The following is a 23505-nucleotide window of genomic DNA, read 5'->3' as shown; positions in this document are numbered from 1 at the left end:
TGATGATCTTTTCAACTTCTGCTGGACCCATCCTCAGGGATCTTCTCTCTACCAGAATGTATACTTTGGGCTGTTCTATGTGTTATATTTATGTGGTGCCTGGTTGGGTGTGGCTTTCTATTGGTTGATTGGGATATTGATTGGTTGATCGGCATGTTGATGGACAGTTATTGGCTATTGTTTCCTTAGGCTGCCAAGTCCTCGGATCCTAAGTACCTTATAAACTGGTATTAAATCAGCACTCCTGTTGACTGACAAGGAACTGTTTTGTTTTTGTTTGGAGAAATAGAGATTACACTCCTCTTTGGGAGGATCAGATGCAAAAGAGAACACCAGATATTGGTGTTAGATTTCTATTCTGCCTTTTCTACAAATTATATAAACAATCCCTTCCCCAGTTTTAGAGACATGTGAGCTAAGTTGTGCTGAGAGATGGTGACTGTGACTCAAAGTTATTTGGTGAATTTCCATGACTGAGAGTGGAATTCCAATCGTTGTCTTAATATTTTTGGTTGTGCAGTTTATCATGCAGGATTGAGAAATATGGCAGGTGCAGAAAAGCTGTTTTGTTGCATTTCTTTGTATGTAACCTGACCAGAAGCCTTTTTCATCAAAAACAAGCTTTGAAATTCACTTGACAGAATTCATTTAACAATTAGTTTGTAGCCCTACTGGCATGTATTATATACATGTAGCTTAAGAACGAGCTGTGGCTGATATTCTAGTCTTGGCTTGGGAATCTCAAATTCTTTCATGCTTTGCCAAGAGTTTCAGTACTGAGTTGTAGGTGCCGAATCTTTAACCAAATAACTAAAAAAGTAGTGATTCCTCCAATTGTTTTTGGACCTCTTACAGGTCAAGAATGTGTGATTGTTCAATTTATCTATATTAGTGGGGGAAAAAATCAGGATTAGAGCAGAGGTGGGTTTCAGCAGGTTCTGACCAGTTCTGGAGAACCGGTAGCAGAATTAATTTAATTTAATTTAATTTAATTTAATTTAATTTAATTTAATTTAATTTAATTTAATTTAATTTAATTTAATTTAATTTAATTTAATTTAATTTAATTTAATTTAATTTAATTTATCACATTTCTATGCCGCCCAACTCCCAAGGGTCTCTGGGAAATTTTGAGTAGTTCGGAGAACCGGTAGTAAAAATTCTGACTGGCCCCGCCCCCGTCTATTCTCTGCCTCCCAAGTCCCAGCTGATCAGGAGGAAATGGGGATTTTGCAGTAACTTTCCCCTGGATTGGATTGGGAATGGAGATTGTACAGTGTCCTTCCCCTACCACGCCCATCAAACCACGCCCACCAAGCAATGCCATGCCCACCAAGCCACACCCACAGAACCGGTAGTAAAAAAATTTGGAAACCCACCACTGGATTAGAGTATATACAATGCCATGTACATTCTCTGGAGCGTATAGTGCTATAGGTTAGTGTTTCTTAAACTTTTTTTCTCTTAATACCCTTCCCACTTCTAACCATTAGGAAAGACTCCAAAGAGCTTTTCTTTGTATGGGCTATATTTTAGTGATATTTATTATATTAAAAATTAAAATCAGTGATTTCACTGCCGCAATTGCTACTCGTGATTGATTGATAGGATGTTAATGTTGTATTATTTTTCAACATAAGATGATAAATAATTTTGATTTTGCAGACTCTTGAAAAAGTGGTGGGACTCTCCCCCCCGCCCCATGTTCTATGACCACACTTTAAGAAACAGTACTGTACAGTAGAAGATTATCTTGGGAGATACCTTAGTTTTATGGTCATATGAACATCTAACTACAGTACTGAAAAGCAAGCTATGGGGATATATAAACAAGGAAGGCCACCTCTGGAACATACAAATCATAACAGATTGGAATAATATTGTTAGAGATAGAATTCTGAGGTGGTAGACTATGTTTTATCATTTTAAACTGTATTTTAAAATGGATGACAGTTCTGAATGTTCTCCTTGCAGTAAAACAGGATGCAGAAAATGCTGCAGGGCTGAGATCTCTGGTAATGATATAGTCATTTTTTTTATTTGCAATTTTTAAAAAGTCACATAAATTAACCATTCAAATGGATGCCCTGCAGCCAGAAAAGTTATATGCCATTTGAAGATTTTAGCATCTTAATCAATAAGATTTATTTCTCTCTGGTTACTTATGCCTTCTGGATATACTGTTGAACTTAAATATAAATGAATGTGCAGAATTCAAAATGGAATATATTTTGCTATTTATCCTTGAACTTTTCTGGAAGAATCTGATTGGTTGTTGAAAGATTAGCTATAGATTTTTTAATCTGTAGTGTTCTTATGTAAATTCAAAGCCTAGGATTAATTTTATTTTTCAAATCTTATGTTATAGGATCTGTTCTGGGTTTCTTGGAGCATTTTTTGTTTATTTTAATCGACAGGTGGTTTTGTTTGTCAGACAACATGCTACTCTAAGTCGATTCCTAACCAAATAGTGAGTATGTTTTGCTAAATTATTATATTTTAAGTTTAATTAAGATTGAAGCCATGTTTTCTTTTCTGTAAGACATAAATTAACTTGGGTAGCATTAAAATTTGCCTTTTGATGCCTTTTTAATAATTGGAGGAACTATAATTCAGGAAATGTTCTTAACATAGGAAATTAAAAATATATTGTCTTAAGGTTTATTGTACTTTAAGAGCTTAAGGTAGATGGCCAATTGAAATATTTATTTTTGTCTTGCAGTAAGTAAGTAAGTATACTGTTAAACTAAAGCTAGATTTACTGTCAGGTAGGGCTAAGAAATCTGGGCTGTAAATATCCTAGAGACCTCCAGATGCCAGCAAAGAAATAGATAACATTCTATCTCTTAACTATTGTCTACTAATCATTTGAAATTTTTGCAATCCAGATCTGAAAATTTAGAAAAAAATTTCTAAAGGGATAGACAAGTGGTAGAAGCTGCTGAATTATGCTCTAGTTCAGATTAAACAAGGAATGCTTCCAATATATTAGTGTTTATCTTACTTCCTAATAAGTGGCTGGATTTTTTGTGTATGTTTAACTCACACTGATGTCTAGCCAAGAGGAAAAAGTTCCACTCATTCTCAGGAATCGGTGTTGAAAGCACTGGCTGAGCCCTTGCCTTCTACATGGCATTTGCAGCGTATTTCAGAGACTGTTGTATGAATTTAATTCCCATTTCTTTTCTTTTTCAGCCGCCTTGTGTATCCTGGGGTGATAACTTTTGTGATAGCATCTCTGACATTCCCCCCTGGCTTTGGACAGTTTATGGCTGGAGAAGTGAGGATTCCACTTATCTGTATAGTTATTTATCATTTAACTTCGTGCTGTTGTTCTTCATTGCCTGAGGTTCCAGAACAACGTACAAATATAAATAATAGAATTTATAAAACCCTAATAAAACTAACAGTTGTAATAACACAGTGTATAAAAATACACACCAAGTGTCTGTTTCATATAGTATAGGATACTGCATTTTCCATTTGCACTTACTTTTCAAATAGCACTAACACTTCTTTGTTTGTGCTAGCACACTGGTGGTGAATAAACTCTTGCTTTTCCTTCTATTTTGTCTGCATGCTGAGAAGAAAAGCAATGATAAATCCATTCTTTTGTTGTATGGGATAAGGGCAGGCAGGGGATTCTGCCTCTGAAAAAATAAGTTCTAGATTCATCCTGCCCAGGTTCATATATTGTATTAAGCCATGGTTTCATGGTTTACTGAACTGCAAATAGAACAAACTGGGCTCAATAAGAAGCTATGCTGTTCACCATGGTTTACCAATCACAATGGCTAAGTTCACAAAACATGCGGACCCAACCAGAGGTGGGTTTCACATAATTTTACCACTGGTTTGCTGTACACCGAAAATAGCGCTGGGGAGGGTGGGCGGCCACCCGCAGGTCACCACTACCGGTTTTCCTGAACCAGCTGAATACCATCACTGGACCCAACACATTATGGCTTAACATGATGTATGAAAGCTAATCTTTTTTATGCTGTCAGGAAATCCATAATACTTCCACAGACCAAGGATTAATTCCACAGGAGAGAGTTTTGCTCACAGCAGCCTTATGCAATCTTCTTTCTATTAAACAGTTGTTCTCTGCTTGCTGGAAAAAGAGGACATCATCAAAACAATTAAAGAAAATATAACTATTATCCTGGATTTCTGAAACAACAGAAATTTACATCTGGACTGTTGAAGGATCTATCAGATGGGATTGCAAATATGATCAGGGATTGAGAAAACCTCCTTTCCAGCCATAGAATACTTGGCTGAATTCAAACTGGAAATGATTATTGCAGAAGAAATAATATTTGGCTTATCTCTTGTGCACTGCTGTTTTAGAGCTTGTTAGAGAATAAAGCTGCCTCCCAGTTCCCAGTGTTTTGTCTTAAAGCAAAACCAGATTCAAGGTGGGCAGTCTTTTTCAAAATAGCAGCTTTATAAAGGGGAAAGGGTTTTATTTTGGCATGACACTAAAAAGATGGGAAAGAGCATCATTGACTGGCTAACAGTTGAGCAGCAATTGGTTAAATCAGTGCTGTGCTTCTCTGTTGACCAGGATTGTTGGTTCTCTGCAAGACTAGAGATTCTCAAAGAGGCAGGCATGCTGTGGTGGTTGTATCTTGAGGATCAACAGTTATGTAGACTGGGGTCTCCAACCTTGGCAACTTTAAGCCTGGAGGACTTCAACTCCCAGAATTCCTCCAGGCTTATAGTTGCCAAGGTTGGAGACCCCTGATGTAGATGACCTGTTCAAGTCTTGTTTTGTTTTGATTGTATGATCTGGAGGCCTGAGTGACAGAAAGACTGTTTGTTCAAAAGTGGCCTCCAAGAAATATAATTAGGCCTTTTTGTATAAAGAGATCCTGCAACAGCAGCAGCATCGAAGGGCAACAAAGCATGGTTCTGTCACAGAATTCATCTTTCTAAGGCTCTTCAGTTTCATAAAAAAAAGTCAAAACAATTATTTGTTCACATCTACCATGAGATACCATGCATGAAGTAAAATATGCAATACACATTTGCATAATTTATGCATATCAAAATGTCAGTTCTGTTGCTAAATTTGCCTCGCTGTGGTAGGGAAGAGTCTTCTCTGAGAGACAAGCATAATTGCCTTTTCTCCTTGTAGTTGATGCCCAGAGAAGCCATCAGCAGCCTCTTTGATAACTTCACTTGGATAAAGCACACAGAGGACCCACAGCTTCTGGGGAGATCTGCAGTTTGGATCCATCCCAAAGTCAGCGTCTTTGTCATCATCTTGTTGTTTTTCCTCATGAAGGTAGGGAGATAACCTAGCAATGCAAGTTCTATGATGTTCCCACCATATTATGAGCCGTTTCCCATGAGCAGAATCAAAGAATAGAATAGAATAGAATAGAATAGAATAGAATAGAATAGAATAGAATAGAATAGAATAGAATAGAATAGAATAGAATAACAGAGTTGGAAGGGATCTTGGAGGTCTTCTAATCCAACCTCCTGCCCAGGCAGGAAACCCTACACCACTTCAGACAAATGGTTATCCAACATCTTCTTAAAAATTTCCAGTGTTGGAGGATTCACAACTTCTGCAAGTAAGTTGTTCCACTTATTAATTATTCTAACTGTCAGGAAATTTCTCCTTAATTCTAAATTGCTTCTCTCTGAACTGTGAAGACTTCAATTCCTGGTTTACTTTTGTAGAGAAACTCAGTTAGGCCGTTGCCCAAGCATTGTATCTCAGTGCTATTTGACTTCCCACCTTTTTTCAGTTAAGGTTTGTGCAAGCAGTACTGCATAAAATATAGTTGTAATGCCAGATTTCCAATGTGAATGGTCAACATGATATTGTAACAACCATTCCTCAAAGTAATTACTTTGTTCCTTGCTTCTTTATTTACAGTGTAAATAAGTTGTTCCTTGAATTTATCCGTACAAGACTATCATTTATTCTTGTTCCACTGGGAGGAGGTTTTTGTTCTTTATTTCTTCCTAATGAATGAATTTGTGAATTTATGCAGTATTAAAAAGTTTATGCAGTAAAAAAAGTTAATTATTTTTTATGCTCATCCATTTAATTTTTTAAAAAGGGATTTAGATGAATCGAATTTACTTTAGTGTATGCCATGGGAATTTGGCCATGTGTGCATGTATTGGTGAAGCTTATGGAAAATACAAAGCTATGCTAAGTGCTACAGGAACCAACATTTTATTTCTGCACAAAGTGACTATGGAAAAGGAGTACTTTAGGGTCATGACAGGTCATAGTTAGAAGCTATCTGCATCTGAAGCCTTCTTTCCATCCCTTGTGGAACAAAGTTTTTTTTAGCAAATTGTGGGATGGGAGCCACAAATAGTATGTTACCTAACCTAAGGGGAGTTTCAAAAGAAGTATTTATGCTATTATTTTAAAAAATGTTGAATTGATGCATAATACACATACATTAAATGGAAGAAGGCAATTGGCCAAGTCAACAGAGATGGATTGGTCTGGACAACTGCTCTGTAATTTAACAGCTATATGATCTTTCTGTTCTACATCAAAACAGATGCTCCAATACAGCCTAAGGGGGAGGAGAAATGTTCCTTTTTAGAGAAGCCCATTGTGTGGGGAAGAAGACCAGAGAGAATAGATTAGAAAGGTAGCTGTTGAAGAAGATTCCTTGGAGGATGCTTAGTGGCATCCTGCTTGGTCGTATCCTCCTACTTTGTACCAGTCAGAGTACTGGGACTCTGCTGAAACCTTCATCTGGCAGGCTGCCCTCGAGCTATTTCTAACGAGAGAGGAGGGGAGGGGGGAGAGGGAGAGAGAGACAAAGAGAGGAGAGAGGGAGGGAGGGAGGGAGAGAGAGGGAGAGACATTGCCCAGTAACCATGGTTGCTTATTACCTCTGTCCTAGTTCTGGATGTCTGTCGTTGCCACAACTATGCCAATACCCTGTGGAGGCTTCATGCCAGTGTTTGTGCTGGGTGAGTTTTAATCTTTTTGTGAAAACTTTCAGGCAGATTGCAATGGAGGGAATTGCTTGTAGAGTCATAAATAAAAGGGGAATTGTGTTTCTATGAAATGACTGAACGCCCTGAAGTCATTTCTCCTTCCCTCAATCTATTCTTATTTTACCTACATACCACTTTCCTATGTCCTTCAAGTTCTGCAAGTGTTTGTGACAGTCCCACAAGTGATGATCTATTCATCTTCTGTTCCAAGATGCTTTCTTGGGCAGGTTTATAGAGGACTAGCACTGGAAAGCATGAAAATCTGACTCTCTGACAAGCCGAAATGTAGGCTACTTGAGTGCTCAGAAATAGCAGCGATGCCCACTCTTTCTATTCTGGCATTAAAGGAGGCAAGGATGGGTGTTGCTTAAGCTTTGGATGGTGACTCGTTGCCCTTCTTTAAAATATCATTAGAACATGAGTGTGTATTAGTGACTCTGATAAAGACAGTTTAGAAACTATCTTCGTTGGGTTTTAGGGGCTGCTTTTGGACGCTTGATTGGTGAAATCATGGCCTGGCTTTTCCCTGATGGGATTCTCTTTGATGGCTTTGTTTACAAAATCTTACCTGGCGGTTATGCTGTAATTGGTAAGTGTAGGACCCTCTTCCTTTCTCTGGTTCCAATTGTGATCCAAGTGATGCTAACTTTGCCCCTTTTTTCCTTGTCCTGGGAAAGGAGCTGCAGCTCTCACAGGTGCTGTCAGCCATACTGTCTCCACAGCAGTGATTTGCTTCGAGCTGACCGGTCAGATTGCCCACATCCTGCCCATGATGGTGGCCGTCATTCTTGCCAACATGGTGGCTCAGAGTTTGCAGCCAAGCCTTTATGACAGCATCATCCAAGTGAAGAAACTGCCCTATTTACCAGACTTGGGCTGGAACCAAATAAGGTACTTAGGGCTGACCAAGAAGGGAGGGAGTAGGCTAAAAGATGGTGAGATGTTCAGGAAGAGATAGAGATCAGTTCAATCCCAATCAACAAAGCAGGTGACCCATAGATTGGAATGTATTTATTTTGAAATCATCTGTAGCCGATGTGTCAGTTATGGCAATCCATAGCTCAATAACTACTGTAAAGACTTTAAGTGGGGGATGATTTGAAGTTTGGCTCTTTATATGATATCCTGAACCACAAAGCAGCTAATCACATCTTTGCCTAGCGCCTTGAACAAAAATTGATTAAGTAAAGTACAGTTCAGTTATGTTTGGGAAACAGCATGAGTTCACAATTCCCCAAAACCTCAATTCATTAAAAATAGGTCAACTTTCTTGTTAGTAGGATAAACACCCAGGAAGTGTATTAAGGCTGTTCATTAAGAACCATTGGTTCTTTTTTTAACTCCTGGAAATAAACTGAGTGATGGTTCTGAAATTTCAAGCCACCTAATGGCCCGAATGGAAAGAATTTCAGAAAATGATGTCACTTCTTCCTCTCTGATCCCTAAGAAAGAACGATCTCTGTTTTGCAACATGGCTGCCCTCCCAGACATTTGTAGTTGTTGGGAATAGCTCCTATGTTCCTTTTTTTGTGCGTTCCTTTATTTCTTGCATTTATATGGTTGCCCAACTCAAACAACCTGACTGGGTGGCATACAAAGACCAGTAAATGAAAATATCAATGGGGAAAAAAAGCAAACAAGAGCAATTAAAGCAAGTTTTTCTAAAAACTTGTGGGGTTTTATGCTTTATGTTTTTCTGTTAGATGTTTCAGTATTTTAACGACATCCTGTAGGCTTTAATTAGTAAGATTTTATGGTAACTTTTTGATAGGAAGTAGCTTTCAGCAAGGGCTCAAAGTATGACATGAATAAATAAATCTCTTTCTCCCACTTTATTATTTCTTATTTTTTAACTTATGCCCACTCAAGCAAATACAATATTTTTGTTGAGGACATTATGGTGTCTGACGTCAAATTCATCTCCTCTAATTGCAAATATCGGGATCTGAAGGACATGCTCCAGAATACCACCATCAGCACGTTTCCTCTGGTGGATTCTCCAGGTGAGCTTTGTAGGGAAACACAACAATTCCTGTTTTCAATTAAAGCAGTCTTGCCAACCGAGTTTCATGGAAAGGTTTCTCCGGGATTTACTTTTGTCCACTCCAAATATTTCTGATCAGTCATTTGATTGGTTTTAATGAGGAATGTAAGGGATGTAATTCTTTCAAGTGTTGATTTAATTTTTTAAAATAAGAGTTTCTGACTGCATTTATGATGGCTGCTGGCTCTGTGGGAATGTCCAAACAAAAGCTTGCTCTTCCATTGGAAAAAAAATCCAGCTGGTTAGCAGACCTGTTGAATATTCATGCATTGTTTTGAAAAGTAGGGCAGAATTTAGGGCAGAAACGGGGTGAAATAAAATTTGCTGATTACTTCTTCCTAATAGAGAGGCAGAGCCAAAAAGAAGAAAAGAGGGGCAGGGGCAAAGAAGAATTAACATGGAATTTTTCCAGATTTTTCTAGAATCTGAGCACTAGAGTTTTGGGAGTGGCATCAATGAGGGGAGATTATAGCACTGGTGACAAATTGGTAAATTTTGTATACTTGATCAAGAAAGAACTATCAAGAAGTATGAATCATCTCCAAATTTAAGTTATTGCTTCCCAATTCATCACTATTGTATAAATTGAACCTATCCTTCCTTTTTATAGGCAAGGAATATCATCTCAGTAGCAAGAATTCACAAATATATTCTTGTAGTATAGTTCTGTAGTATGAAGGAAAGAGGACAAAGCCAAAACTCTAGTTTCAATTTAATTTTCAATTTCTCTCAAAATGTAATCTAAACACGGTTTTTTTTCTTTTATCTGGGGCAGGGAAAACAGAGTTTTTCTTTGCAATGTTTACTTATTGGGGAAATCAGTCAATACTGAGAGAGTAGTGCAATTTCCAACTAGTCATAAAAACCTGAGAACTCAGAAGACACTGATTTTGTGAATATGTATCACCTGAAGCAGTTTAGAAAATAATTCAGTAATTCACCACAGAGCTGTGGTGGCGCAGTGGTTAGAATGCAGTACTGCAGGTTACTTCTGCTGACTGCTGGCTGCCAGCAGTTTGGCAGTTTGATTCTCACCAGGCTCAAGGTTGACTCAGCCTTCCATCCTTCCAAGGTTGGTAAAATGAGGACCCAAATTTTGGGGGGCAATATGCTGACTCTGTGAACCTTAGAGAGGGCTGTAAAACACTGTGAAGTGATATATAAGTCTAAATGCTATTGCTATTGCTATTTTTGCACATTCTTGGTCTTGCTGATAAGACAAATTTAAAGATAATGATGCAGTGTCACTCTCCCCACTCCTCACAAACAAGGATGTCCATGAGAGTACCAATACTTTTGGCACTACTAAGAACAATGCTACCATAGTCATCTGTGAGTGAAGATGTGTACTAAAAAAAATTAGGAAAAGTATGGTAGCCCTTTTCCAAGTAACAGTTTTTTTTTTAATTTAAAGCATAATGCATCTGATGAATTCACTGGATAAAGTGACCTACGGCTCAAGAAAGCTTATGTCCTTTAATAAAACTTGTTAGTTTTATAAAGGGCTGTCAGATACCTTCTGATATTCTGTCACCATAGATGAACCCAGCAATCATCCTATCATGCAGGTTGAAGAAATTGCACTGAGAATTGGCAACAGAGAGAGCCAATTGCCATAGAATGCCCGGATAGTAGGGTTTGGTCACCAACCACCTTGCATTAGGATCCAGTGCCTTGTGTGGGAGAGAAGGCAGCTACAGGGGATTGGTGCCAAATACTGAATTGAATCAGCAGCAGCTGCAGTTCTGTGAGGAAATCTCACCCTGATGGAAGAGAAGAAGGAGGAGGGGAAGAGAGGGGGCAGTGTATTTCTGGAAGGGTACATTAAGGCCACTTCATGGTCAGAAAGCTTCAATGATAGTTGAGGAGATAACATAACTGGACTGCAAAATATAGATCCCTGGTAGTGCATTGATGAATGTCTTTGGTTGCTATTTTGTTTTGAAAATGCATTGATTTTATTATAGTTTTTAATTTGTATGCTATCCTAAATTCTTGTGAGTTGGGCAACTGTGCAAATATATATATATATATATATATAATAAGGGATACAGAGAAGTAACAGATCATCTGTATTTTTGCAGTCCAAAGAAGTGCCCTAGCTAAGAAAACCAGAGCATTATTGAGATGACATTTGTTAGCTCCAGATCAAATGTTTATATAGTCTTAGATTCCACTCATTCTTTTACATCCTAATCATGACTGAAGAAACACTTTGATTCTAGCAAGACTCTGGAATGGTGTCCTCTTGTCTGTTACTTGTCTACAATGGAACCTCAATAGTTGGTTGAGGATTCAGAGGTATATTCTGAATTTATTGAATGTTTCAAGAATGCACATGTGTAGGCTGAGGAAAAGTGGTGTGGACAAAGCAGAAAATAGATATGCCCAGAGCATCTTAATTTCTAACTACTTTTTTATATAAATAGATTCCTGTCACATTTCCTTTCTTCCATTTTCTCCATTTCTAAAATTAAATTTTATTTAATGCATTTCTCTGAGTCATCTCATATGAAAGGAATGCCGCCTGCTGTTAGATTCTTTCTCATTGGGAAACAGATCAGTTTTCCAGAGTTCTCCAAGCTCTTCCGAACACACTGAAATCTGCTGCTCTATAACATATGATGAAACTCAGCCTTCTGAGGTGTATTTCTTGATATTTTTCAGTTTTCCTCTACAGCCCTGACCCGTTACTAGCCATGTTTAAGAGAGTTATGACGTGATTGTGAGAGGGAAGTTTCTTGGAGTTACCTTCCTACAATATGGTTGGAGCTTACAGTCTAGTTGTGTTCTTAGAAGAAAATATATTTAAAATCATAAGGCAATCCAGAGGCATTATTTCCTGTTCATCATAAAGGTGTAAGGGCAGTGGTGAGATTCAAATAATTTAGCAACTGGTTCTCTGCCCTAATGACCAGCTGGGTAGGCGTGGCTTGATGGTCATGTGACTGTGTGGGTGTGGCCAACTCAACGTCACTCATGTCGATAGGCGCTTTGCCTTATCTGTTACAATGTAATAAGAATTAACCAGAGAGGCAGTTTCTGTAAGCAGGGCAATAAAGATTAGGCTAGAAATACCAGAATGTTTCTTTACTGCCTTTCTTACAGGATTAGCCCTGTAAAGTGGAAAAAAACAAAATAAGATTTCTTCCAATAACCGGTTCTCCAAACTGCTTAGAAAGTTAACAACTGGTTCTCCCAAATAGGTGTGAACCAGCTGAATCCCACCACTGTGTAAGGGTCATCATATAAAATGGATTCATAAGCTGAAGATCTGTCAAGTGACTCTCTGATCGTTCCTGAATTTTAGACCTTAGATTTTCTTATTTGCTTTTGCCCTCTCTAGATTCCATGATTCTAATGGGCTCAGTGGAGCGAACTGAGCTCCAGGCTCTGCTGCTCAGACACCTCAGCCCAGAGCGACGTCTGCATCTTGTCAGGGAGACGCCACAGAAATTGATTGAAGCATCTTATGATGGACACCAGTGGAAGCATGAATCATTCGCTTTTGTGGATGAGGATGTGGATGAGGAAGAAGAGGACAAGGGAAAGACTGAGGTAGTGAATGGGAGATTAATAAAATGAAAAACCAATAATAGCGGAAAGAAGAAAAAGAAAGTGTAACCAGTGGGACATAGTGACTAGGTAGATGAGATGTGAAACAGGAAGTCTTAAGTTCAAATCTCAGAGTAAATTCACTGAGTGCCACTAAGGAAACCGCAATTCACCTTAGGGCATCCCCTTTGTAGCATGGGGAAAACAGCTGCTTCTGCTGAAGAGTTCATAAGAATTGCTGAAATAATATAGATAATAATTTTTGGAGAAGCAGAAGGTTTTGAAAAAGTAGTTATTAAAGGAAATGCTAATTTTTGCTTTATTTTATTTTCTATAATAGTTTCCACAGCAGCCTGCTTTAACCCCTGATTACCCAGAAGGACCTAATGGGCCAGTGACTCCTCACAAGCTAGTAGCAGAGGCACCAACACCTCCACAAACTCCAAGTACTGTGTCTTTCTGGTCTCTTGTGGTGGGATCTGATGGCCAATATTTGAAGATTTAAAGGGCCTTTTCTAACTGGGTTATGGAATATGGGAGGGAAGGGGGACCTCATTCAGATTGCTGGAAAGTGGACATACATCTGACTTATCATCTTGCTAATGCTAATGTTTACTTTGAGGAGAAAGGTGATTGTAAAAGAAAGGTAATCATAAAAGAAAGAACATAAAGGTGATTGTAAATTATGCAAGTACAGACTGTATTTGTTTTGTTTTTTTATAATTTATTTATTTTTAACATAAAAATTTCAATTTTTAGTTAAACAGTACGTTGTCTGGGTACAAATATTTTTAGGAAATAATAATAAGTGTTTACAACACTATTCATTACATTGGTATTAGTTCAATCATCATCATCATTATCATCATCATCATCATCATCATCATCATATCTTATCCATTTTAACAAACCTCCCTTGTATCACTAGTCCTTTTCTTTTATCTGCATGTTTCTAACTTCTGTTTTTATTAGCTAGCCATTGATAAAATAAGTCGCATGTCAAAAAGTATTCTGTTTCTTCCTTTTCCTTAATTGTAAGTGTTCGTCTATCCATTTCTGCACATTCTAATATTTTTATTCACATTTTCATCTGTAGGGATCTCTTCACTTTTTCATTGTTATGCAAATACAATTCTAGCTGCAGTTAATACATGTAAAATCAAATATATATTTCCCTTGTTATACTGCATTTGTATTAGAGGTATTTGTTGTAATTAAGAGATGAGAGCCCCTAAATTGGAAGTTATGTCACACTATTAAGTAATACACTTTATCCCTCCACACCTTTTTTCATCCACTTTGCTCATGTATCACTCCACCAGATAAGGCTGTTTAATATTATGGAGATTTTATATTTTCACCCACCAGGTTATATGACAGAACTTCCTATTCTTCTAATTCATCATTGCTTTATCTCTCAAGGTCACTGTTCCATAAACATAGAACCAAAAAGCTACTGATTTCTTTAGTGAGCGTTGTCTGCTTTGCCAGGCATAGCCTCAGGGTTACTTACATTTTTAATAAATTTACAATGAAAACAAACAAACAAAAAGTCATAAAGCATTTAAAGTAAAAGCACCAGTAAGGATTGCAGGGTAGTTTCAGTTAAACACATTTTGGAACCTTCAAATATGTCCACATATGTCCAGGTTTGCCAGATTTATTTTAAAAGAAGAAGGAGAACTGGCAAATCCAGGTTCCTTTCAGATAGAAAGCACTCCTAGTGCTACTAATGAAAAAGCATAGGACAGCCGTTCCATCTTCTCCTCCTTAATGTATTCCATCTGGAAAGAAAAATGCCAAAACAACTGCTAGGAAAATATAGGGGGATCATTGAACACATGGGGGAGGACACTTCATCAGACTCTGCATATTTTATCTTGAATAAGACAAGGACAAGTGAAATAGATAACACTTCTTGACATATAACTTAGTTAGGTCCACATACTTTTTAAGGTATATTCTGCTCAGTGGTGAAATCCAATTTTTTTTACTACCAGTTCTGTGGGCGTGGTTTGGTGGACGTGGTGTCACTTGGTGGGCGTGGCTTGGTAGGCATGGCAGGGGAAGGATACTGCAAAATCTCCATTCCCACCCCACTCCAGGGGAAGGGTATTGCAAAATCTCCATTCCCACCCCACTCGGGGGCCAGCCAGAGGTGGTATTTGCCGGTTCTCTGAACTACTCAAAATTTTCGCTGCTGGTTCCCCAGAACCTGTCAGAACCTGCTGGATTCCACCCCTGATGCTGCTCCAAAATGAAGAGTGAATTTGACAGACATCAATATTATTAATTATAAAAGCATGCTTTTGATTTCTGTTAAATTTGTGCAGTAAAACATCGCAGTTTATTTTTCTGTAATACCAGAGTCCTCAGCATGGGGCATGGGATGACTGTAGGCCTGTCTTCAGGTCCCATGGGCACCCCTAGCTCCTTGAAGCCAGTTTGTTAAAATTCTTTGAATTAAAAGAAAATTATTGGAAAGTAAAGCTGTTCCAAAACAATAACACCACCCTTGAGATTACCCTAAGGTTTCAGCAGGTGTCTCGGAGGTCTAGTGTTGTCCCCGGAGATTTCCTTAGAAAATAGTTTATTGGGATGTGTGCAGCCCAGGAATTTGTTCATATTTTGGTATGTCCTTATTTTATGATTGGTCATAGCAAACTTTGTGTGAGAGTCCCTATAATGTATTCTCAGTTCCAAGGGTGGCTATTATCTATATTTGGGGTACTTACTCACCAGCATGTTAGCATACACAATGGTTGCAGAGTGAGGTTCCAATTGTGATTGCTCAGTGCTCCACAATTGAAGGCAGGCAACTGCCCTGCTGGATCAGGCCAAAGTCTCTATAAACTGGCATTTATTAATAATCACCAAGTAGACCTGTCTTTCTTAATTTATCCAATCCTGTTTTCTTTCAATCCCTCCCCCCCCCCCACCCCCACTTACCTTTTGGTACAGAAGCCTAGAGTTTATTGGCTCTTGCGATCAATGCATTTTACATTTTATTTCCTGCATCTTTTTAGACAGCGTGCAATTGTCATTCATTTCACACAATTCTACAAAAGGTCCAGACAACATCAGAAACCATCTATGCTCACCCCAGGTTTTCTCTTCTGCTACATTTTTTTTTTTTGCTGCAGCCAATCCATTCAGGAAAGGAGCAGAACAACAGTACAATCTCTTTCCTAGCTTCCTATATGAAACTTTATACCTCTATTTGAGGCATGATGAGCAATTGGGCATGGTTGGAAGGAATGGTGCAGTTTGGTAAGGAAGGACATATTAAAGATGTCCTTTCTCAATATTCTGTCTGCATTTCCAACTTCAAAGTCATTTCATATTCCCCACTGAAGATCCAATCTTTAACCATGTTTAACACAACTAACAAGCAGGGAAAAAGCATAGCCAGTATGTTTTTGAGCCAAACTATAAAACCGATGGGTTTCGGTTGTCTGATTTAGAGCCAGTTACAAACTGATCGTGCTAGACAGATGTTACTCGATGAAATTGGCATAGCTTATAACTCAAATCCTAACCATGAATTAAAGTATTTGGAATTGCACTCCCCTGGCCCTGTACTGCTGACACTTGGGTTGATTGATGATTGATGCAATTGTTCTGTAATGAAAGTTTAAGAAAGCCAAATGGCATTTTTTCCAGCAAAGCGATGCAAGTGACTGATTTGATTCACTCTTGTAATGAAATTGACTAGAGAAAACAACATAATCTCTGTTTTCTCAGTTTATCTACAAGCATTACAAACATGTTTAAACAAATGAAAGGCAACATGAAAGTTGCAAACAGACATATACATACACAACTAAGCTAAATAGGCACAATGAGGCACCTACTTTCAGTTGGGGGCAACTAAGGAAAAAAAGGGGGAAAGGCAGCACTGTGTGCTTGGCTAATGATCTTTCCATGTATATGGAACACAGCATGATCACCAGAAATTGGAAGGCTGATTACATTTGGAACAAAATGGGAAGGATGTGGTTTCTCAGGCAGTTTAGTCACTACTACATGGTTCTCCAAGCCTGACTTCTCTATGATCAGGTAGCCAGCCACTCATTTTCTTTTTCCAGAAATCAGATCCACCCTTTTCTTGGAATCTGGCCAATTATCAGCCTTAATCTGTTTGTCTCTTTCCCTTTTGAATTCTGTTACAAATAATTCCATTTCTTTTGCCACTCAACCAGTAGTGTTTATTACTCAATAGTAATTATCATTTATGAACAGGCCATCCAAACAGAACATCTATGTGAAGTTCAGTCAACCTAGGAGAACATTTATCAACTTGTCAATAGTTTCCACACTGAAATGGTGAATCATTGTAAAGAGAAAAAGATGACCTTGATGGAGATATGCAGAATCTGTTGCCTAGGCAAAAGAGGCTGAAGCATTTTTAAAGTCCAGAACAAGATAATATTTAGAAGCAGCTCAGACAGAGGCCTCCTTAATTCACTGAGCTGCAAGGAAGAGGAGGTGGTAGTGGTACAGCATTCTCAGATCTCCAAGATTCTCTTATTATAGCCAGTGTCAATAAAAATAGTTTTAGCCTTCCCGTGGAATTGGTTTCATGGTCTGGTCTACCTAAAAGGCCTGACAGGCATCAAACACCAAATGCTCAGTTGAAAAATAATAAGAATTATATTTATATGAAGCTGGATTGTTTCAGTTTGCCTTTATATTTTTCTACTATGGAAAATATACTTTTGCTTCCTTAGAAATCAGAGGTGATACAGTGGCAAGCTAATGTATATGCATTATTGAAAGGGTAGGGAAAAAAGCATTGTTGTTGGAATGCTAGCCGGAAGTGTCTGCAGAGTGTAGTACAAAAGATCAAGATGGCAGCCGCAGCATAAAAATGGGTGAAGCTTTGACTGTAGGTGGTGACTGCCATCTTGATTATTTTTTTTTATCATACCTGCAGACAGCCCAGTGGTCAGCCATTTCATTCCTTGCATTTTTTCTCTTCTCACAGCCCGGAGATGTTGGCAGCTGAGGAGACTGATGGAGCAACTTCTTTGTCTCAGCCCATCCCCTCAGCGAAAAAGCACCAAGCAGGTTTGAACAAGAAAACTATTCTATGCCTAAATAATTTTGGAAAAAGAGTTCTGATTGCTATCATACACCGAGAAAATAGCATTTTTAGAGTCAGAAGTGGGGAAAAATGAAATAAATTAAACTTCTCAAAATGAAGAACAAGGTAGCTCAGAAGTCCATGTGGGCACAAATCTACAAGTGAAAGAGAAGGGAATATGTACGCTCCATGACCTTTAATCTCGTAAATGCACAAATTTCGTAAAATGCTGGAATGCTTTTCCTATTGCAGTACCTTCTGTTCCATTCTTTTGGACAGTGTTTGTAGTCTCAGGCTGGTAGATGATAGGGAACTTTCCTCTTTCTTTGAACAGCTTTCCCAATTACTTGGAATTACTTTTGAATCCAACATTCCAGACAGCTCTTTGCACTGCCACTTTGGCTGGGCTGGCTGGGATGAAGAGGGTAGGCAGGACATCAAAAGCTTACATAGTAAAAGTGAATGGAAATGTTATGGTTTTGGACAGTCTGTTTATATTCCAGACAGACCTTGTGATAGACAACATACATACTTCATTACGGTAATGAAATAGGTTAGCTATGCAACACTGATATTCTGTAGTCATTTATCAGTGTTTTACCCTTGTCTCTTTTTTCGTAATAGGGTTAATCCCTTTAGGCAGGAAAACTTAAAATAGTAAGGGAAGCTTAGCATCAATCATGACCTTTTGCTGCCAGAGATTTTGGAAGATGTTCAGTACCAGAATTGACCTATCCCTGTTCATTCATCCCTGAACTGTCAGGGCATGGGCACAGATGTTTTATACATTAGCATGCATATCTATTTTATAAATGTATTTTTAAACCAGACTTCCAAACCACTTGAGAATACCTCATGTTTTCCATCTTTGTATCTCTTTGAATGGAAAGAGGATGATTTTCTACTATTGTTCAGTGATAGAAATTGATGAACTAACTGCAAAGTGTTTTTCTTTATTATTATTTTTTAAAAAATCTGTACACCTACATGACTGGACTGATTTTGAGATTGTGAAAGCGGAGGGATGAAGAAGCAATTGAATCCTTCTAACAGATAATATCACTGCCTAGGAAAATGATATAAAACAAAGGAATGCAGCTTGAGATTCACCGGATATTGCCTTCAAATTTGCAGGCATGGAGGACAATAAATTTTGTTTTAGAAACTGTAACCCAAGATGCTTAGAATGCATGACCATATCATATGCACCTCCATGCTTTCTTTGCCCATGTGCTAAATCTCATAATACATATAGGACTCGTTACAGCAATGGTGTTAGGGAAAAAGCAACATTTATGTCCCAAAAATGAGATTTGGATTTAAGCTTTGTTGCCTTTCTTCTGATCTTGGAACTGATTACTTATTCCTTTCAGGATTCAGCAGAGGTTGAAGACCCAATGAAGCCCGAAGAGGTACGTTTGGAAGTAAAGCAGCAGACAAAGTTGATGGGGTTGACATTTCCAGTCAAAGTCATGCCAGGAGATTCCATGAAACAGCCATTTTAAAACAATCACACAATTATTTATCCATTCTCCACTATGAAATGTGCCTTTGGAAACTTCTCCTTATTTTCTCTGCGACAACTATGCTGTCTTATATGTTACTATCAGTATGCTTGGCACCTCAGAGAACAATGGGAAAGAATATAATAGCCTGCAGGAAAAAGTTGAGGGTTAAAGGGGGAAGATGTGTGTTACTGCACTAACTCTACCATTGTAAAGCATTGCATGAATCATTTTTCAAAAATATATTTGTACTTAATAGGCCTATGACAAAAAGTACAGTAATATCTATCATGCTTATAACCTATGTATGAGCTGTGTGACTCAAGAAATCAGGGAATATTAATAAGGCCACATGGTTGGGATACCCAATAGTGCAATTGCAGGTTTTAATTGATATTGGGCATGTTCACTTTCATCCAGTTTCCTATCTATGGTGGTACACAGGCTCAGATTTTTTCTGATGAATGCTGTGGATAGTTCCAAAGCTGCATGACTTTAAAACACTGGGGGAGAAACTGAGTAGAGCCTTCTTCGCTTTGCTGGAGTGAATCAGATCATTTCTGTAGTCCCAAATGCTTTGTTGAAGTGAATTTGTGTTGTTTTGTCAGGCCTGGTAAGTAACATACCCCTGGAAGGGTCCTTGGTGCTCTCTGAGCTTGTTGTTTTTAGAGACATTTCATTAGCCAGACTAGGTAATAAAACCTGCTAGCACTGAATAATGTTACCTAGTTTGGGTAATGAAACATCTGCAAGAAAACAACCAAGCTCAGAGGGCACCCAGGACCCCCCATTTAAACCCTGAGCTACAAATATTCTCCTTTATTGGTAACACATTCTTTCTCCAAGCAGCAACATAATAACAACAGTGAACTCTGCAGCTTTTTGCAGAAGCCAAAATGATTATTGAAAACCATGTGATTAAATGGAAAACTAGAACTTTGCAAATGAAAAATTTAGGAGAATGGGTTGGAACACATATTTTTTTGTTCTTAACAGAGCCTGTATAATGTCTGTATGAATGAGAGTCTGTACACTATCCATGTAGACCTCCCTCCTGATTTCATTAGGGGATGGGCTTTAAAAATTAAAAGCAAAGTATTCATGGAAAAAGGAATCTCTGAGAAGGAATATAAATGTAAAGAAAATGGCTTTCTAACTGCTCTCCTTTGGATCCAAGTTAGAAGAGGAATTGGACAAGTTGGGAAATGTACCCAAGATAAGTAAATCATGCTGGCCCATTGGTTAAAGTAAGCAGCCTGGGAAAGCGGTTGGTGCAAATTACTTCTCTGAACTTGTGAACTCTTTTTTTCCTGTGTCAGATAGAAGTTTGGGAGCAGGAGGAGCTCGAGAGAAAGGTATGCTTCAGCAGCTGTCGCATAGATCCTTCTCCCTTTCAGCTGGTCGAGAGAACATCGCTGCATAAGGTGGGTGTCTGCATTTACTCTTATTCTCTACTTTCCTTGCTATCCAAGTCTACTCCCATCAAGGCCTACACCCTCTACTGATTTCATGTTCTCTTTATATTTCTTGGTCTTCAACATATGGTATGATCTTGCTCACGCTTTAACCTACCAGATGTAGTAAGGCTCTCTAGTATGGCCTTGACAATTCTTCTCTAATTTTACTCTTTCAGGCAAGTAAAAGGTACAGAATTGGGCTGAATCTACAAAATACAGACCTGTTCTCTTTTCTTCAGTTCCTTCTTGCCTCCCCACGCCCGTTCCTGCTAAATTATCTATCATAGATTTTTTCTTTTCATCCATCCCTTTTCCATTGCATGTCGTCATCTTTCCATGCAATTTTGCAAAGTAGACTAAGGGCTACAATTTTCAATGTGAAGCTGAACCTCTAGAATTTGAATGAGAAAAATAGCATTAAAAACAAAAGAACCATCCCCGATGTTTAATTAAGTTTATTTTATTTGTTATCATTCCTGCCAGTTCTGTGTCTTGGTACTACCACCCTTGGCTTACTGTATTTGCTATTAACAGAAAATTTCATCTAAAAAGCAGTGGTACTTCTTTAGACAATCTTGTCTATTAAAATGATTTCCGTGTGGAAGAAACAAGAGGGATCAAACTAGTTGGGCTTTACTTGTTTAATCTTTGCAGGATCAATTTTCCTGATAAAATTGGGAACAGAAATTGTTGAGTAAGTTGTTCTTTATTCTCAATGTTGTTCCAATATATAATTCAAAATAAAGAAGTTAATAACAGTGCTTCTTATGAATATGAACCATCAGTAAATATAAAATTGAAGAAAACCTGTTTAGAATTTTTATATGTTTAATCAATTCCAAATATTTCAATCTATGTATGTGACCTTCTTTAATTACCATAGGTAGAAATGTTTGGTTTAACATAAGCACATGTGTGATTAGGAGTGATGGGCCCTATTATAGCACAAAGATCTTGCTTATTTCCCTGTCTTTCAAAGAAGAAAGTCTTGGTCTCACCTAAAATGATACCTGCAAGGATATATACAAAACCAAAAGGCATATTTTCCCTTTTACCGGTTTGATTTATTCACGTTTACAGTGCAAACCCAGTTTTACTAAAATCTAAGTTTTCCCAAAGAGTTTACGTCTATGACCTTCTGAGCCATGGTGGTTCATGGTTAGAGTGCAGTACTGCAGGCTACGTCTGCTGACTGCCAACTGCCAGAAGTTTGTCAGTTCGAGTCTCACCAGGCTCAAGGTTGATTCAGCCTTCCAACCTTCCGAGGTCAGTAAAATGAGTACCCAGATTGTTGGGGGCAATATGCTGACTCTGTAAACTGCTTAGAGAGGGCTGTAAAGCACTATGAAGCAGTATATAAGTCTAAGTGCTATTGCTATTCTATATTCCTCTGAGTTCAGAAGAACCTAGTTCCATTTATATCCCACCTAGATGAACTCTTCCTGCTTTTGCTACTTGAGAATACAAGATAAAGCATACAAGATAAAGATAATTTAGTCTGATGGGTCATAGGTTATGTAGAATTAGAAAATTATTTAAACCATAATCTTTTATTTATTTTGTATATTGCATTACTATGTAACTCAATTATCAGTTGACTTGGTACAATTTGTTTTTTAATGCCAACAAAGTATTACATTGTGTTAATTGAACAAATGGATCTCTACTTCTAACTATTCCAATTTCAGACATGAAGGTTTCATTCTTTAGCTTTGCTTCAGGTTTATTCATGCTAATATGGGTTAAAAAATTCCACCATTCTTAACCTGCTTCAAATTCTCCATGAGTTTGCAATGGTTGGGCTGTTTTATTTGCTAATTTGTCTTATCTTCTCATTTCTGTAGACACATACCTTGTTCTCATTGCTAGGACTCACCCATGCCTATGTAACCAGTATGGGAAAACTAAAGGGTGTGATTGCATTGGAAGAGGTAATTTAAATCATGTTACCTTTGTATGTTGTCCAGTTGAGTCTTGCTTGAGAGTAAAGAAAAGGTCTCATGGAAAACCCAGAATGAAAAAAAAAAAGATAGTAAGGGGAGTATTACTCCTTATACACCACTTACACTTCACTTTTACCATTCCTTCTGGTGTCTTCTCAGTCCACATTTAGAAAATATATTTTAATACATTTTCTCTTCCATTTAGCTTTATTTTATATTTCATGTATTCTTTCAATACTATCAGCGATATATAACACAACTCCCCTATGGACTTTAGGTTCAGTTCCCAGAGCTTCTCCATACAAAGCCAGCAAAATGTAACTTGTAGTATCAGTACCTGCAAAAAAGTAATGTGTACTATTTAATTTTATTTTCATTAAGTTTAAATTGAAATGAAATATTTTATTTTATTCTGGCCTCTTTTTTTTGAAGGCTTAGTGCACCCACCCCTTGCTAAAACTTGCAAAATCTGATATAGAGATACATAATTATCCAGTCTACAAGAAAAATCCTTTTTTAAACCCTCTTAACATTCAGAAGAAAAAATATATTTAGTCTTATTGTGGCTTTATTGGCTCTGAAGCCAACTGGATTGTGACCTTTTCCAGGAGAGGAGAAATTAGGTTGTGGACTTGAGTTGAATTTATACATGCTTAACTTCCATGGCTTTGTCTTCCTCCTAAGAATCTTGGACCCTTTTGGTTTGTGATGTTGCTATTTATTTATTTGCCATTTCCTTCCAAGGAAATTTGTTCTCTAGGATGGAGATAATGGCTATTGAACCCCTTACTTCTTTCATGTAAATGTACTCCCAGTATTTTTATAGAGCAGTCATTTTCAGCAACTCTCCAAATTTCCAGCCAGCACTACTTGAGGACACTTAGTTGGGGGTTAAACCCCCCTCCCCCCATTGTACTGTAAATAT

The 23505-nt window shown here is 37.9% G+C and overlaps 1 protein-coding gene across 1 annotated transcript in view; it reads left to right on the top strand.

Moving 5' to 3' along the window:
* Positions 1 to 23505, top strand: part of CLCN1 (chloride voltage-gated channel 1) — a 69172-nt gene that overhangs the window by 41716 nt on the left and 3951 nt on the right. The window contains 13 exon segments of the mRNA XM_087886465.1: positions 2369 to 2470; positions 3196 to 3280; positions 5144 to 5293; positions 6894 to 6963; positions 7469 to 7579; positions 7668 to 7881; positions 8860 to 8993; positions 12381 to 12592; positions 12930 to 13035; positions 17577 to 17659; positions 19049 to 19087; positions 20500 to 20604; positions 22482 to 22568. Of these exon segments, the coding sequence (XP_087742591.1) occupies positions 2369 to 2470; positions 3196 to 3280; positions 5144 to 5293; positions 6894 to 6963; positions 7469 to 7579; positions 7668 to 7881; positions 8860 to 8993; positions 12381 to 12592; positions 12930 to 13035; positions 17577 to 17659; positions 19049 to 19087; positions 20500 to 20604; positions 22482 to 22568 (1498 nt within the window).

This window comes from Pantherophis guttatus, chromosome 2 (assembly GCF_059756535.1).
Source record: "Pantherophis guttatus breed Tessera chromosome 2, ASM5975653v1, whole genome shotgun sequence".
Classification (NCBI taxonomy): Eukaryota; Metazoa; Chordata; class Lepidosauria; order Squamata; family Colubridae; genus Pantherophis; species Pantherophis guttatus.
The sequence above is the reverse complement of the archived record's forward strand: the minus strand, read 5'-3'. Positions and strand labels throughout refer to the sequence as shown.